General features: G+C 42.0%; 1 protein-coding gene across 1 annotated transcript in view; it reads left to right on the forward strand.

Moving 5' to 3' along the window:
* LOC109866408 (ceramide synthase 6-like) overlaps positions 1-17,112 on the forward strand; it is a 31,747-nt gene extending 14,635 nt beyond the window's left edge. Inside the window, exons 7-11 of the mRNA XM_020455086.2 lie at positions 11,288-11,416; positions 11,772-11,878; positions 13,897-14,053; positions 14,581-14,604; positions 14,817-17,112. Of these exons, the coding sequence (XP_020310675.1) occupies positions 11,288-11,416; positions 11,772-11,878; positions 13,897-14,053; positions 14,581-14,604; positions 14,817-14,984 (585 nt within the window). The 3' untranslated portion in view covers positions 14,985-17,112. The remainder of the gene's footprint in view (positions 1-11,287; positions 11,417-11,771; positions 11,879-13,896; positions 14,054-14,580; positions 14,605-14,816) is intronic.
* The last annotated feature ends 1,621 nt before the right edge of the window (positions 17,113-18,733 follow it).

Here is an 18,733-nt window from a genome sequence, read left to right on the forward strand (position 1 = left end):
CAGCAAGGAAGAAGCCACTGCTCCAAAACCGGCATAAAAAAGCCAGACTATGGTTTGCAACTGCACATGGGGACAAAGATCGTACTTTTTGGAGAAATGTCCTAAAATTACCATTGTTATGTTTGGAGGAAAAAGGGGGAGGCTTGCAAGCAGAAGAACACCATCCCAAACATGAAGCACGGGGGTGGCAGCATCATGTTGTTGGGGTATTTTGCTGCAGGAGGGACTGGTGCACTTCACAAAATCGATTGCATCATGAGGCAGGAAAATTATGTGGATATATTGAAGCAACATCTCAAGACATCAGTCAGGAAGTTAAAGCTTGGTCGCAAATGGGTCTTCCAAATGGACAATGACCCCAAGCATACTTCCAAAGTTGTGCCAAAATAGCTTAAGGACAACAAAGTCAAGGTATTGGAGTGGCCATCACAAAGCCCTGACCTCAATCCGATAGAAGATGTGGGCAGAACTGAAAAAGCGTGTGCGAGCAAGGAGGCCTAGAAACCTGACTCAGTTACACAAGCTCTGTCAGGAGGAATGTGCCAAAATTCACCCAGCTTATTGTGGGAAGCTTGTGGAAGGCTACCCTAAAATGTTTGACCCAAGATAAACAATGTAAAGGCAATGCTACCAAATACTACTTGAGTGTATCTAAACTTCTGACCCACTGGGAATGTGATGAAAGAAATAAAAGCTGAAATAAATCATTTTCTCTACTATTATTCTGACATTTCACATCTTAAAATAAAGTGGTGATCCTAACTGACCTAAGACAGGGAATTTTTACTTTATGTATTTGGCTAAGGTGTATGTAAACTTCCGACTTCAACTGTATGTGAACAATATTTTTGGGTAAACAAATGTTTCATTTTGTGTTTATAACAAGGTTGGTAGCAGCATGTAAAAATCGTTGTGGAGATCGGTTGCAGCTCAAGTCAACTACTAATCCCACAATGCTATGCTCTCTGAGCTGGCTGCACACAATAATACCAATGTCAATATTAGCACGTGAAGTAGCTAAACAAACTGCACTATCAATTTAGGAGTCTCTCTCACCGAGTTCAATTAGCAATTCTCTGCCCAGAGCAAGTGCAGCGTATGTTGCTATGGCAACCATAGACGTTTCCCACAGATACACAGGGAGCATTGCGAGATGGTACTTGAAGGAAAAACTGAGTTGAATCATTTGCAACACTGTTTAGCTTGAGCACATCTAAGCGAAAAAATAAACATTGTCATAACAATATAAACGGAGTTCTAGACAGGTATGCCCATTTCATCTATTAACTGATTTGTCAATCTGGAGTGCAGGTAATTGTTTTAAAAGCTTTATGAAAGGGGATAACACACTATACCATATCACCAGTGACGAGAACCATGTAACTATGACATGTTCCTACATGATTTCACAGATGGACCACTTAGAATTTAAATCATGGGGAAAATGTTTCATTTAACCACTGATAGAACAGAAGATTTCACCAAATTGACAGGAGTGTCATGATTTTTATTTCTGGGGTGGATTATCCCTTTAAATCAAAGGGAAATGCCTCATAACTGGTTTTAATACATTCTGAAACCAAATGTGTTCTTTTTACTTTTCTTTTTTTTCTTTGTATTCAAATGTATTTATATAACCCTTCGTACATCAGCTGATATCTCAAAGTGCTGTACAGAAACCCAGCCTAAAACCCCAAACAGCAAGCAATGCAGGTGTAGAAGCACGGTGGCTAGGAAAAACTCCCTAGAAAGGCCAAAACCTAGGAAGAAACCTAGAGAGGAACCAGGTTATGTGGGGTGGCCAGTCCTATTCTGGCTGTGCCGGGTAGAGATTATAACAGAAAATGGCCAAGATGTTCAAATGTTCATAAATGACCAGCATGGTCAAATAATAATAATCACAGGCAGAACAGTTGAAACTGGAGCAGCAGCACAGCCAGGTGGACTGGGGACAGCAAGGAGTCATCATGTCAGGTAGTCCTGAGGCATGGTCCTAGGGCTCAGGGCTCCGAGAGAGAAAGAGAGCATACTTAAATTCACACAGGACACCGGATAGGACAGGAGAAGTACTCAAGATATAACAAACTGACCCTAGCCCCCCGACACACAAACTACTGCAGCATAAATACTGGAGGCTGAGACAGGAGGGGTCAGGAGACACTGTGGCCCCATCCGAGGACACCCCCGGACAGGGTCAAACAGGAAGGATATAACCCCACCCACTTTGCCAAAGCACAGCCCCCACACCACTAGAGGGATATCTTCAACCACTAACTTACCATCCTGAGACAAGGCCGATTATAGCCCACAAAGATCTCCGCCACGGCACAACCCAAGGGGGGAGCGCCAACCCAGACAGGAAGATCACATCAGTGACTCAACCCACTCAAGTGACGCACCCCTCCTAGGGACGGTATGAAAGAGCCCTAGTAAGCCAGTGACTCAGCCCCTATAATAGGGTTAGAGGCAGAGAATCCCAGTGGAAAGGGGGAAACCGGCCAGGCAGAGACAGCAAGGGCGGTTCGTTGCTCCAGAGTCTTTCCGTTCACCTTCCCACTCCTGGGCCAGACTACACTCAATCATATGACCCTTCAGTAAAGAAAGACTTAAAGGTTGAGGCCGAGTTTGCGTCTCTCACATGGGTAGGCAGACCATTCCATAAAAATGGAGCTCTATAGGAGAAAGCCCTGCCTCCAGCTGTTTGCTTAGAAATTCTAGGTACAATTAGGCAGCCTGCGTCTTGTGACCGTAGCGTACGTGTAGGTATGTATGGCAGGACCAAATCAGATGGAAAAAAGCTGTCCTTGAAACAGTCTTGATATGTTCTTCAAAAGAGAGATCAGGGTCCAGAGTAACGCCGAGGCCCTTCACAGTTTTATTAGAGACGACCATTAAGATTAATTGTCAGATTCAACAGAAGATATCTTTGTTTCTTGGGACCTAGAACAAGCATCTCTGTTTTGTCCGAGTTTAAAAGTAGAACGTTTGCAGCCATCCACTTCCTTATGTCTGAAACACATGCTTCTAGCGAGGGCAATTTTGGGGCTTCACCATGTTTAATTGAAATGTACAGCTGTGTGTCATCTGCATAGCAGTGAAAGTTTACATTATGTTTTCAAATGACATCCCCAAGAGGTAAAATATATAGTGAAAACAATAGTGGTCCTAAAACGGAACCTTGAGGAACACCGAAATTTACAGTTGATTTGTCAGAGGACAAACCATTCACAGAGACAAAATGATATCTTTCCGACAGATAAGATCTAAACCAGGCCAGAACTTGTCCGTGTAGACCAATTTGGGTTTCCAATCTCTCCAAAAGAATGTGGTGATCGATGGTATCAAAAGCAGCACTAAGGTCTAGGAGCACGAGGACAGATGCAGAGCCTCGGTCTGACGCCATTAAAAGGTCATTTACCACCTTCAAGTGCAGTCTCACTGCTATGATGGGGTCTAAAACCAGACTGAAGCATTTTGTATACATTGTTTGTCTTCAGGAAGGCAGTGAGTTGCTGCGCAACAGCTTTTTCTAACATTTTTGAGAGGAATGGAAGATTCGATATAGGCCGATCGTTTTTTATATTTTCTGGGTCAAGGTTTGGCTTTTTCAAGAGAGGCTTTATTACTGCCACTTTTAGTGAGTTTGGTACACATCCGGTGGATAGAGAGACGTTTTATTATGTTCAACATAGGAGGGCCAAGCACAGGAAGCAGCTCTTTCAGTAGTTTAGTTGGAATAGGGTCCAGTATGCCGCTTGAAGGTTTAGAGGCCATGATTATTTATCATTGTGTCGAGATATAGTACTAAAACACTTGAGTGTCTCTCTTGATCCTAGGTCCTGGCAGAGTTGTGCAGACTCAGGACAACTGAGCTTTGAAGGAATACGCAGATTTAAAGAGGAGTCCGTAATTTGCTTTCTAATAATCATGATATTTTCCTCAAAGAAGTTCATGAATTTATCACTGCTGAAGTGAAAGCCATCCTCTCTTGGGGAATGCTGCTTTTTAGTTAGCTTTGCGACAGTATCAAAAAGGAATTTCGGATTGTTCTTATTTTCCTCAATTAAGTTGGAAAAATAGGATGATCGAGCAGCAGTAAGGGCTCTTCGATACTGCACGGTACTGTCTTTCCAAGCTAGTTGGAAGACTTCCAGTTTGGTGTGGCGCCATTTCCGTTCCAATTTTCTGGAAGCTTGCTTCAGAGCTTGGGTATTTTCTGTGTACCAGGGAGCTAGTTTCTTATGAGAAATGTTTTTAGTTTTTAGGGGTGCAACTGCATCTAGGGTATAGCGCAAGGTTAAATTGAGTTCCTCAGTTAGGTGGTTAACTGATTTTTGTCCTCTGGCGTCCTTGAGTAGACAGAGGGAATCTGGAAGGACATCAAGGAATCTTTGTGTTGTCTGTGAATTTATAGCACGACTTTTGATGTTCCTTGGTTGGGGTCTGAGCAGATTATTTGTTGCAATTGCAAACGTAATAAAATGGTGGTCCGATAGTCCAGGATTATGAGGAAAAACATTAAGATCCACAACATTTATTCCATGGGACAAAACTAGGTCCAGCGTATGACTGTGACAGTGAGTGGGTCCAGAGACATGTTGGACAAAACCAACTGAGTCGATGATCGCTCCGAAAGCCTTTTGGAGTGGGTCTGTGGACTTTTCCATGTGAATATTAAAGTCATCAAAGATTAGAATATTATCTGCTATGACTACAAGGTCAGATAGCAATTCAGGGAACTCAATGAGGAACACTGTATATGGCCCAGGAGGCCTGTAAACAGTAGCTATAAAAAGTGATTGAGTAGGCTGCATAGATTTCATGACTAGAAGCTCAAAAGACAAACATCTTTTTTTTTTTTGTAAATTGAAATTTGCTATCGTAAATGTTAGGAACACCTCCGCCTTTGCGGGATGCACTGGGGATATGGTCACTAGTGTAGCCAGGAGGTGAGGCCTCATTTAACACAGTAAATTCATCAGGCTTAAGCCATGTTTCAGTCAGGCCAATCACATCAAGATTATGATCAGTGATTAGTTCATTGACTATAATTGCCTTTGAAGTAAGGGATCTAACATTAAGTAGCCCTATTTTGAGATGTGAGGTATCATGATCTCTTTCAATAATGACAGGAAGCTATTCACAAAATAAAAGACAAGAAGGGTAAAATAGTAACAGATCCGCAGGATATTAATAAATGCTTTGCGCAGTTCTACTCAGAGCTATACCAATCAAAATGCGATGCTACTGATCCACAAACTATGGAACGCTTTCTCGCTGAATGTGAACTTCCTAAACTAGACAGGGGGGCAGCTTCTGCACTCGATGCAGGGATAACATTAGAGGAAATTAACACAGCGATAGCACAATTTCCAAACAGCAAGGCTCCTGGGCCAGATGGATATGTAATAGACTGGCGCAGTACTTCTTATAGAATTCTATCTCCACTTATGTTGCAAATGTTTAAACAATCCATAGAAAATGCCAAACTCCCGCAAACACTGTATGAGGCTACAATAGCACTGATCTTGAAAAAAGATAGAGATTCCATGGAGATGTCGTCTTATCGCCCCGTGTCGTTACTCCCCATAGAAAACAAGGTGTTGACAAAGATATTGGCAAATCGATTGAAAACATACATTTCCGACATCATACACCCTGACCAGACAGGTATTATCCCGGGCCGACATATATACTACAATTTGAGACGTCTTTTCAACGTAATGTATCACGATCATAAGGTTGAGGCAGTGGTAATAGCTCTTGATGCAGAGAAGGCGTTTGATCGGATTTAGTGGAAGTATATGATGTCGGTTCTGGAGCACTTCGGGTTTGGAAAGGAATTTATTAATTGGATAAGAATTATTTATGCACACCCAATGGTGTCCGTGGTAACCAATCAAGAAATGTCGCAGTCATTCCACTTGTTCAAGGGGTGCCGACAGGGGTGCCCTATTTTGCCTGCTCTCTTCGCTATAGCCATGGAACCCCTTGCTACTCGCATTCGGGCATGTGCCGATATAGCTTCTGTTAAAATAAAGGACACACAGCACTATATGCAGACGATGTTCTTTTGTTTTTGTCCAAGCCTAAAACTTCTATTCCACCCTTAACTTGATAAACACATTTGGCTCCTTCTCTGGCTACAAGATAAACTGGCAAAAAAGTGAGTTGATGCCTATATCACGGCCTGTGGATATGCAATTTCTGCAATCTACCCCGTTTAGAACAGTGATGGACAAGTTCACAAGCCTTGGCATTGTAGTGACAAGAGACCTTGATCAGCTATTGAAAGCGAATTGGGACATAAATATATCAGCTTAAACAAAATATAGATTTTTGGAAAACTCTGCCTATCTCCTTGGTTGGTCGTATAAACGCTATTAAAAATGGTTGTCCTACCCAGGTTTCTTTACCTCTTCTAATGTCTACCCAATTTCATATCACAAAGCTATTTTAAGAAACTGGATTCAATAGTAACTCCATTTTTATGGGATAACAAGGCAGCCAGAATTTCAAAGAAGCATTTATGCAAGTACAAAATAGAGGGGGGCTTTGGCCTTCCTCACTTTAAACTGTATTATTGGGCTGCTAAACTGAACATTGTGTCTTTCTGGAGGGAAAGTTTACCTGCGATGAGACAGAAGGATATGCCTGCGTGGCTTTTGATTGAGCAGGCCTCCTGTCAACGTTCCTCACTCCCTGCACTTGTTAATAGCCCATCATATGTGAAAAAATCCACTTATGACTCTAACCCAGTCATTTGTCATATGCTTAGGATCTGGAAACAGATTAGGTATTTTCTTAACATACCCACTGTATACATTGACAGTCAGATTTGCCTGAATCATGCTTTCCACCCCGCATTGGATGATGTGGTGTTTTCACAGTGGAGGGAGAAGGGGCTCACAACAATTGGTAATCTATACATAGATGGTCAGTTAGCTTCATTTCAACAATTACAGGGAAAGTTCAACATGCCAACAACACATTTTTTCAGATACCTCCAAATCAGGAATTTCGTAAGGACACATATCCCACAGTATGGCAATAGTCCTACATTAGATAGCTTGATCCTTGTCAAACCCCATTCAAAAGGGTCGGTCTCTAGACTGTATGATGTGCTACAGGCCCACATAGATGTATCCACAGACACCATTAAAAGGGCTTTGGAACAAGAACTTGGGTCAGAAATCTCAGATGAGGACTGGGTAGAAGCTCTCAGGAATATAAACCACAGTTCAGTGAATGCCAGACACAACCTTGTAGAGTTTAAGGTGATACACAGGTTACATTACTCAAAAGTAAAACTGCATAAAATATTCCCGGACACCTCACCACTGTGTGAGAGGTGCAAGCAGGATGAGGGGACGTTGACCCACTTATTCTGGACATGTCTTAAAGTTACATGTTTACGGGGCTCTCATTTTTTATTACTTATCTAGAGCCTTTGATAGAGTTCTAGCCCCAGACCCATTGACCGCTCTGTTTGGTACAGTTGATGGGAATAACCACGAAGGGAAAGCTGTCTCTCTTTGTACTCTATTAGCCAAAAGGCTCATATTGCAATTTTGGAAACTGGAGACTGTACCTAACTTTGAAATGTGGTTACGGGATTTAGGGAATGTAATACATATGGAAACGATTCGATACAATACCTCCAATAGAAGTCCAATGTTTTACAAAATATGGCAGCCGATACTGGATAAATGGTCTAGTCCCGCTTCATAACTGGGTTGACGATCTGCTGCTACTCTGTGCTGTACTCCACTCAATATTTATTTTTGGCTTAATTACACTGCTTGTAATGACTATATGCTGTCTTCTTATACATGTACCACCTAATAGGATTTTGTTTTATTTTGTGTATGTGTGAGTTAAGTTTTGTCCTCTAAATTGGCCATCCCATTCAACAGGACAATCAATGTCATTGTTAGTATTGCTGTCTTTTTTAATTTGATTTTTTTATTGTAAAATAATAAACATATATAAAAAAAAATTAAATGACAGGAATGGAGGAGGTCTTTATCCTAGTGAGATTGCTAAGGCGAACACCGCCATGTTTAGTTTTGCCCAACCTAGGTCGAGGCACAGACACGGTCTCAATGGGGATAGCTGAGCTGACTACACTGACTGTGCTAGTGGCAGACTCCACTATGCTGGCAGGCTGGCTAACAGCCTGCTGCCTGGCCTGCACCCTATTTCATTGTGGGGCTAGAGGAGTTAGAGCCATGTCTATGTTGGTAGACAAGATGAGAGCACCCCTCCAGCTAGGATGGAGTCCGTCATTCCTCAGCAGGTCAGGCTTGGTCCTGTTTGTGGGTGAGTCCCAGAAAGAGGGCCAATTGTCTACAAATTCTATCTTTTGGGAGGGGCAGAAAACAGTTTTCAACCAACGATTGAGTTGTGAGACTCTGCTGTAGAGCTCATCACTCCCCCTAACTGGGAGGGGGCCAGAGACAATTACTCGATGCCGACACATCTTTCTAGCTGATTTACACGCTGAAGCTATGTTGCGCTTGGTGATCTGACTGTTTCATCCTAACATCGTTGGTGCCGACGTGGATAACAATATCTCTATACTCTCTACACTCGCCAGTTTTAGCTTTAGCCAGCACCATCTTCAGATTAGCCTTAACGTCGGTAGCCCTGCCCCCTGGTAAAAAGTGTATGATCGCTGGATGATTCGTTTTAAGTCTAATACTGCGGGTAATGGAGTCGCCAATGACTAGGGTTTTCAATTTGTCAGAGCTAATGGTGGGAAGCTTCGGTGTCTCAGACCCCCGTAACGGGAGGAGTAGAGACGAGAAGTCTCGGCCTCTGACTCCGACTCGCTGCTTAATGGGGAAAACCGGTTGAAAGTTTCTGTCGGCTGAATGAGCGACACCGGTTGAGCATTCCTACAGCATTTCCCTCCAGAAACTGTGAGAAAGTTGTCCGCCTGTGGGGACCGTACGAGGGGATTTATACTATCTGTACTTACTGGTGGCACAGACGCTGTTTCATCCTTTCCTACACTGAAATTACCCTTGCCTAACGATTGCGTCTGAAGCTGGGCTTGTAGCACAGCTATCCTCGCCATAAGGCGATCATTCTCCTGTATATTATGAGTACAGCGACTGCAATTAGAAGGCATCATGTTAATATTACTACTTAGCTTCGGCTGTTGGAGGTCCTGACGAACCATGTCCAGATAAAGCGTCCGGAGTGAAAAAGTTGAATGAAAATAAAAAGTTGAGGGAAAAACCAAAAATATAAACGGTATTTAAAAAGTAAAAACCGTAAAGTTGTCAGGTAGCAAAGTAAGGTTTGCAACAAAACGCACAGCAACACGTAAACAAGTCTGCAAGTCAGTTCTGTTATGCAGTGGTAATCTCAAGAAAGCCTTAATTATTGTTTGTCTGCATTCAGGCCTGCTATTGTCTGTTCTAGGATTTTGTTCGATTTTTTGGTCTTTGCCTTGGTGTGGTGTTTTAGTCTAATCTCTGCTCTGTGAAATCACAGGCCTCTGAGAGGAGGAGATGGATTACTTGAATTTTCTGGCAGACATTGTAAACCGTTTTCCCCTCTTATTTGTTTTCGATTGAGTCTCATTTCATTATTCAGTTCCTAGAATCTGAAGATGATTACATTTCTCCATAATTTTTTATTTATTTCAGTGTCATGTCATTCCTTGTCCCCACTGATAAACTATTATTTAAGAATGAAAAAGATTTATTTGAAATATTTCATATTGAATACGAATTGAGACACAATAAATGGTTTCAAGTTAGTTTTGATATCTGTGAGTGTGTTTTAGACCTGGTTTATCTGAGGTGATTTTGTTAGTAGCACATGTTTTATATATTTTTCGTAACCTAGCCTCTCACTCCACTTCATCCTGAATGATGTTTAAACACAGTAACTGAGGGTCAAACAAACAGCTGTGATGACATCAGGCCCAGTTTTGTGACCCACTCACACTTAATCCCTAGACTAAAGATAAATAATCCATGGAACGTACACACACAGCCGCTATGGAAAAGACCACTGCAGAACTGCTCATCTGCAGACAGACACACATTTGATACACTCACACACACACGCATACACTCTTTCTAATACATCCCATAGTCAGGTTGCCAGAGATTTTCCAGGTCAGGGCACCTCCATGTTTGAGCTGTAAATATTGCCTCAGCATAGCTCTTTTTGCTTCTGTTCTTTTCAATCTTCTTTAGCACTGTTAAGCGGTGTCAAGAACAAGGGGTAGAATATAGGGGGGTGGTATTGTTTATGGAGGGCCCTCCTTGGCCATGGCATTTTCTTTTAAACCAGCTCCCTAGTTGAGTTCAGAGAATGCCAATTTGCATGCCTCCCATCTCTTCCTTCTCTTTCTGCCCCACTCTGTCCACACCACTGAACGCCTAACAATCACTCACAGCTGTCCCATGATGCCGTGGTGTTTATGCCCTCACCTCTCATCTCCGTGTTGACTGTTGGCATGTCTGTTTTTTTTGTTTGTTTCTCCTTTCAGTTTTTTCATTGCACAAAGCTACGCATTGAGGAGGTTCTCTGCACCCCCTGCCAATTCCAGTATGTTCCCTGCACTCTGTTGCTTCCATTCTGTGTTTGCACCACTGCTCCTCCTCCTGCTCTGGGCTGGCTGCTCTGCTGCTGTACTTTGCCTTTTCAACCCTGTGGGGCACAGGAGGGCATGTCATCCTTATTCAGCCACAGCCTCACTCATCAGGGGATATTAACCTTCTAGACTGACTAGAGACCACTTTAGCTGTAGTACATGTAGACTCGCCTCTCTTTTCTTTTCTTTTTTATATAGTACATTTTTACCAGACTTAGTTTTCATATTCATTCATTTGTGAAAAGAATAACTGTCTAGCCACCAAAGTAGATGAGAAAGGAAGGCGTCAGCTGCCCTTGAGTCCTGCGTTCAGTGAAACAATAGAATTGTCAGCACAAAGCAAAAGCAGATGAGGAGGGAAGTTGAATTGTCATTTACGGAGTGTGATGTTTACAAAGGGGCAATGTCCTTGTCAGAATGTCACCCGCACCTTGTCACCATAGATGTTCTGCATAGTGCGCAGCCAGCAAGTGTACAAGGTGCAGAGGAGTCCACTTATCTACTGTGAGCACAAAGAATACAGCAGCGGTCATGTTCTCTGCATGACGCCGAAGCTTTCATAAAACCCACATGCTGTACATGTCTCCTTGATGTGAGTCATGATAGAGAATGCTTTCTCCCTCTACCATTGTGTGACATGACTATGACGCCTGTGCCCCCCCCCCGCAGGACTTCCTGATAATGTTCCTGCACCACCTGGCGACAATCTCCCTCATCACCTTCGCCTACGTCAACAACATGGCTAGAGTGGGCACGCTGGTCATGTGTCTCCACGACTCCGCCGACGTCCTGGTGGAGGTGAGTAGAGACACGGGGACACGTTCAGCAGTCTGGCATGTAGGGGGGGGGGGGGGGGGGATTTTTGTTATTTCTACAAATTACATTTCTCTCAGCAATATTCCACAAGGTTTGCCTGCTGAACGTGGCCCTGATGTGTTCTTCACACCCCACGGACATGTGGGAGGGTCCTGTGTTCTTTTGTGGTTGTTTTAGCTACTGTGCTTGCTTGTGATTCTATCAGAGGGAAAATCGGCCATCTGTAGATTTCAATTATGTACTGCCGAAACCCATTTCAGTGTAGGAAAAAGATAGATACAACATCCACGTTTTGTTCTTGTAACCATTTTGCGTGTGTCTGTGTCATCTGTTGCAGGCTGCCAAAATGGCCAACTATGCCAAGTTTCAGAGACTTTGCAACCTCCTGTTTGTCATGTTTGCAATGGTCTTCATCAGCTCCAGGCTGGGTGTCTATCCTGTATGGTAAGGAGGCTTTGTCTCTACATAGAATGAATGCGTCACAAATGGCACCCTATTCCCTACGGCCACTGGTCAAAAGTAGTGCACTATGTAGGGAATAGGGCGGCATTTGGGACTCAACCAATATCTTCTCTGTGAAAGATTACAGCTCAATTGAAACAATGGAGTTGAGTGTTTTTTAGATGCACTTGTGTGCTGCCAGTTGAGACAGACCAGGATGATACTGTATATCGGAGCATGTTTGTTTCAGTATATATTCTGTCTCCGAATACAGGAGACATGAATTAACTGTAGATCTCAGAATATGGGCTTTGCAATTTTTCCAGGAAGGTTTTCATTTTATACAGGTCTTGGTGAGTTTTGTTGCTTAGTAATAGTTACTATGGATACTACAGCAGCAATATGGACGTAAGCATAAGAGGGAGGGGGAAATAAAAATGAAAGACGGACCATTATTTTGAGATAATTTAATTATGTAAACCAGGGTCAATTTGAGACTGGAATCTGAAATGGCACATTCAATGTACACTTTGAAAACCTCAAGTAACAAATGATTTATGTTATCACAGTGCCTGTATCAGTTGGTATCAATGCCAGAATGTTGTCTTTTTTACATATTGGACTTCCAGTTAGATGACGAATTTGGATTGCACCGGAATGTTTTTGATGTGTCATCAGAGAGACATCCTACCTTTTTTGATATGAGAGAGAGAAGCAGTAGCAAATGAGTCATAGTAGAGGAATATGCGCGCACCATCTTACTGTGTCATGTCCTAAGCACACTCAGCACTACCGTCACTGTACGAGGAGAAAAAGCGACGTGATTTACTATCCCGCTCTGAGACGTCACCCCAATTTTGAGCCCACACTCGAGGACAGCGCGGTTAATTACCAGATCAAAATGACAAACGACTCTTTATTCAAAAGATATTAAAGCATGAACCTCCAGAGTACAGTGCATGTAAATCCTTTAGAAAAGTCTCATTCAGTGATTTCCTCGTTAGTATGCCGTCGTGAGTTATACAGTATATCACAGTGCAGGCAGAGCGCACCACAGCAACCAGAAGGGTAGTGTGACTGTACAACTGTTGCCATGGCTTCAGTATCAGCAGGGTTCATATCATGTACAATTATCCAACTATATCTCTACCTTCACTGAAATAGCTATCAAGCCATTCATCAGAGAAGTGAATGAAGGATTTAATATGTTCTTTAAAGTGGTTTGAGTAGTGTGTACATTATAACAGATTGACTTCATACAGTAAAGTGCTGCATGAGCTTTTCCGCACAGTATAGCGGGGAGAAGGGATAAAGTTATTTGTCTGTCTCCTGGGTAATAATTATCCTTGGCTGTTAAGAGAGGGTCTGTCTCTGCCTGTCTGTCGTGGAGGATGGAGAGCAAGCTAGGGCAGTGTTTTCCAAACTCGGTCCTCAGGACCCCAAGGGTTTTAGGAGACTTCACATTTTGGTTTTTGCCCTAACACTACACAGCTGATTCAAATTATCAAAGCTTGTTGATTATTTGAATCAGCTGTGTAATGCTAAGGCAAAAAAAAAAAAAGACGGGACCCTAAGGGGTGCACGAGGACCGAGTTTGGGAAACCCTTAGCTAGGGGCTGAAGGCTCTGGACGTTACCCTCAGGGACAACATAAGAGGCTCCCTCTCAACCACCTGGCCATCTGTATTCCTCCACTCTACCTTAGAGCACCAGGAACATTTACTGTCTTCTGTTCACCTAGAATTCTAAGACAATAACAAGTAGCTTATTTGGTGACAGCTGCCTCAGACTGGGTTTTCTGGCGTGTACTTTAGTTGACAGGTTTTTGTTAATTTCAGAGAGAGAGCCGTATTAAAACCAATAAGTATTTCCAGTCTGTTACCCAATTCCCAATAGAGACGTTGTGGTTGTCTCATTACTACATCCTGTCATTATGAGCTGCTCTGAATGTGTGTGTAGTGTGGTTTACTTATCAAATGAGTTGACAAATTATTTATCTTGCTCTCTCTCTCTTTCACGTAGGATTTTAAACACTACCTTGTTTGAGAGCTGGGAGATCGTGGGGCCGTACCCCTCCTGGTGGGTGTTCAACCTACTGCTGATCCTGCTGCAGTTCCTGCACTCCTTCTGGTCCTACCTCATAGTGAAGATAGCCTGTCGAGCCATCTCCAGAGGAAAGGTGAGAGACAAAGGGAGAGTCTCAATTACAATTTCTTGACTCCTCGCGTCCTCTCGCCAGGTTCTCAAAACTCATTGGTTGAGAATGTCAGAGGTCCCTCTCTGAGCTTCTCCTCTTCTCCTGAGTTGAGAATAGAATACGAGTAGTCAAGGAAATGTTATTGAGATTCTCCCCCAGTTCGCATTTCAGGGTCCTAACTGGCATCATATGTAGTGCACTACTTTTGACCAGGGCCCATAGGGAATAGGGTGCCATTTGGCAGACATTGTCATATTTTCATAGAGTACACTCAAGAGGACCGTCTTTATGTAGTTAGAAAGTCATTCTCATTATGTATGTAGTTAGAATTTAGCACTACCATGTTACTTTTTGTAATTGTAAATGCAAAGCGTTGGGTAATCTTTGCAGTCAAGCTCACTGTACATGTACTGTACTACAGAAGCTATTTCACTAAAGGGCCTGTTTTGTTGTCAATAACCTTCATTGATTTTACTTTTTCTATCCCTCACGCTAACCTTTCAACCTAGGCAGGGAAGTGGAATCCTTTACATGTAAGTAGTTGGAACAGAAGGGGAACAAACTTCTTTGTGTATTGTCACTTCATCTCACTATCAAGTCACAATCACATGACATCCCTTTTTTTTTACATGATCTTATTTGTAAAATGAGGAAACCAATAGCGATGGCCAACTGCTTTTACTTCCTCTGTCATGACATCAGATGGTATATGAGCTGTTCTGACAGCGTCTGCACCTCTCCACAGGTGTCGAAAGACGACCGCAGTGACATTGAGTCCAGCTCGGACGAGGACAACGGTCCTCCGCCCACTCCTGTTCAGAAGCACCACAACAGCACCACCAACGGGACCAATAAAGCCCACGGGACTAATGGGTACCTGTCAGCAGGGGCCCCATGTCTAGATGAACACTGACCACTGCTATGAGACATTTTATAAGCACTGGAGCAAAGCTGCAGACACCATTCATAGATACTACATGTGTGTGACATGAACAACATTGCCTGTCTGGTACTGGAAGTTTTCAGTTTGATTATTTCCATGTTTCCCCTCCATTTTATTATCTTTCTCTATATTTGCATCAAACTGCATTCAATGAAATATCAAAGCACTCCTGTCGGTACAGCCCAGTCTCTCTGTTTAGCCAACGAATGAACGCATTCCACTATTATGGCGAAAGCATGCTGTTTAAACGTAGTCTGACTGGCATACTGGGGGTAGTTAATTATGTTATGTGTCTATGTTATTTATTTTGGATAGATATACAGTACCAGTCAAAAGTTTGGACACCTACTCATTCCAGGATTTTTCTTAATTTTTACTCTTTTTTTTTTTACATTGTAGAATAGCAGTGAAGACATCAAAACTATGAAATAACACATGAAATATATTTTAGATTCTTCAAAGTAGCCACCCTTTGCCTTGATGATAGCTTTGCACACTGTTGGCACTCTCAACCAGTTTCACCTGCAACGCATTTCCAACTGTCTTGAAGAAGGAGTTCCTACATATGCTGAGCATTTGTTGGCTGCTTTTCCTTCACTCTGCGGTGCAACTCATCCCAAACCATCTCAATTGGGTTGAGGTCGGGTGATTTGTGGAGGAAAGGTAATCTGATGCAGCACTCCATCACTCTCCTTTGTAAAATAGCCCTTACATAGCCTGGAGGTGTGTTGGGTCATTGTCCTGTTGAAAAACAAATGATAGTCCCACTAAGCACAGACCAGGTGGTAGCCATGCTGGTGAAGTGTCCCTTGAATTCTAAATAAATCACTGACAGTGTCACCAGCAAAGCACCATCACACCACCTCCTCCATGCTTCACGGTGGGAGCCACACATGCGGAAATCATCCATTCACCTACTCTGCGTCTCACAAAGACACGGCGGTTGGAACCAACAATTTCAAATTTGGCCTCATCAGACCAAAGGACAAATTTCCACCGGTCTAATGTCCATTGCTCGTGTTTCTTGGCCGAAGCAAGTCTCTTCTTCTCATTGGTGTGCTTTAGTAGTGGTTTCTTTGCAGCAATTTCAACCATGAAGGCCTGAACAGTTGATGTTGAAATCAAATGTCTGTTACTTGAACTCTGTGCAGCAGGCTGGTAACTCAAAGTTCCCGAATTCTTCTGCATTGACTGACCTTAGGGTAATGATGGATTGTTGTTTCTCTTTGCTTATTTGAGCAGTTCTTGACATAATATGGACTTCATCTTTTTCCAAATAGGGCTATCTTCTGTATACCATCCCTACGTTGTTAAAACACAACTGATTGGCTCAAACACATTAAGAAGGAAAGAATTTCCACAAATTAACCTTTAACAATGCACACATGTTAATTGGATTGCATTCCAGGTGACTACATCATGAAGCTGGTTGAGAGAAAGCCAAGAGTGTGCAAAGTTCTCAAGGCAGAGTAGCTACTTTGAAGAATCTCAAGAATCTCATGATTCCATATGTGTTATAATAGTTTATGTCTTCACTATTATTCTACAATGTAGAATAATGAGTAGATGTGTCCAAACTTTTGACTGGTACTGTAAATTTGCAAGTTATTGTCAACATGTCTCAATGACTTTGTCAGTGTTAAGATTGGCTAATTGTGAACCAATCCGTAATGCATATCATTTCACTATTCCATCAACGGGTACACACATTACAGCATGAGTCTTGTCATTGGCAAAAATGCAAAACAAATGGATTTGTTTTCAGTGATGCCCTCCCCCCCTCACTTGCTAAAACTGATTGCATTTGTTTTTCTCACAAATGAATAGTAATGTGGTCTTACAACAATGCATTATTATGGGAAATACACACATTATCCATCCATAAGCTGTAAGAGATATCAGTAACAGCATTATGTATGTGTGTGTGTAAAAATAGGGCCATGCTATATTTCCAATTAAATTTTGTTAAGTATTCTACAACATTTCTGGTAAGTATTTCGTTAATTGTTCATGGCCCTCTTGGAAGACAGAGGAAGGTATTATTAAGCAATGATGCATTTACAACCCTTGACAATATTAAAGATTGCAAGTAAGAAAATATATTTGTCGATCTGATTAATTGAAACTAGCAGTTGCTGTACATACTTGTTCTTGTGAGAAGCAACGGAGTAATATTGGTAGATTACAGAATTAGAATTGTGGCATGGCAAGTTGACTATGAAGGATTGTTATTTTTTTGTTCCAAAACTGATTCCCTCTCAAGGCTAAGTGAATAATTAATGTGATTGCATAATTATGACTGAATTCTTGTCATTGATATTCATTCAACAATACTTTCGGGACATTCATCTCGCTAATCCATTCTCATTATACATTCTCATTGAAATATAACTAGATGTATTGCATATTCAACTTCAAGTAGCGTTTGTGTTTCAGAGAAATATAATAGCTCTCCAGGAGCCCATGTAATTTCTCTTTTTACTTGTATTGGCATATATGAATCATCCAAGGACACATGGATTGAATAGAATGTGTATTGTGTAGGTCTCTAATGCAGTATCGATCATCCCTGTTGTTGATGGGAAAAGGGTTTTCATGAATTAAGTAATTATTGACATTCATTTTCATGTGCACAAAGTGACAGTGGATGGGTGAGGACATAAATGGTTGAATCTTCCAATGGAATTTTCCTTTGTGCACTGGCTATATACTAAGTGTACTAAACATTAGGAACACCAAGGTGTTAAGCATTCCACAAGGATGCTGGTCCATGTTGACTCCAATGCTTCCCACAGTTGTGTTAAATTGGCTGGATCTCCTTCGGGTGGTGGACCATTCTTGAAACACAGGAAACTGATGCGTGTGAAAAACCCAGCAGCGTTGCAGTTCTTGACACACCCAAACTGGTGCGTCTGGCACCTACTACCATACCCCATTCAAAAGCACAAATATTTTGTCTGCCCCATTCAACCTCTGAATGGAACACATACGCAATCCATGTCTCAATTGTCATAAGGCTTAAAAATCATTTAACATGTCTCCTCCCCTTCATCTACACTGAAGTGGATTTAACAAGTGACAAGTGGATCATAGCTTTCACCTGGATTCACCTCTCCTAAAGTAATTCATGCGGAAATCACCTGAACATATACACTGAGGACGCAAAACATATTCTTAATGTTTTGTATGCTCAGGTGATTTCTGCAAAAATGGCTTTAGGAGGAGCGTGTTCAAAGTGCAAAGTCAATAAACCACCTTAGACTGAAAATGCCGGACCCTGTGAGCAACTGTACGGTGAGTACTCACTCAAAGACAACTTTTAGTCAAATGGCAAAGAGAAATGTTGCTTATTTCTCCTTTATATGTGTGTACCATAATTTAAAATGTAATGGATTTTCTTGAAAGCTGTTTGTATTAGTGGTTACTCAAGATAGCCGCAGCTTGACAACACCATGACTTGGCGAATGTGTTATAGTACAACCCGTTGTACCGAGATCTAAAGAGGTTTTCCAACAATGGGGAGCATTTCTGCAAGGTCATGACAGTATGTCAGCAAAGGTATGGTCAATGTGATGTACTGTATTTGCATACACAACTCCTTGAGAATATCCTTTGAGGTCATTTATTTGAGCATAGTATGCTCTCTCAGGTTGGAAAAGTTACACTTTTGAAGCTGGACTGCGCATATTTATTTTTCATGACATTTCCATTCATTTTTT

Source organism: Oncorhynchus kisutch, linkage group LG2 (genome assembly GCF_002021735.2).
Source record: "Oncorhynchus kisutch isolate 150728-3 linkage group LG2, Okis_V2, whole genome shotgun sequence".
Taxonomy (NCBI): domain Eukaryota; kingdom Metazoa; phylum Chordata; class Actinopteri; order Salmoniformes; family Salmonidae; genus Oncorhynchus; species Oncorhynchus kisutch.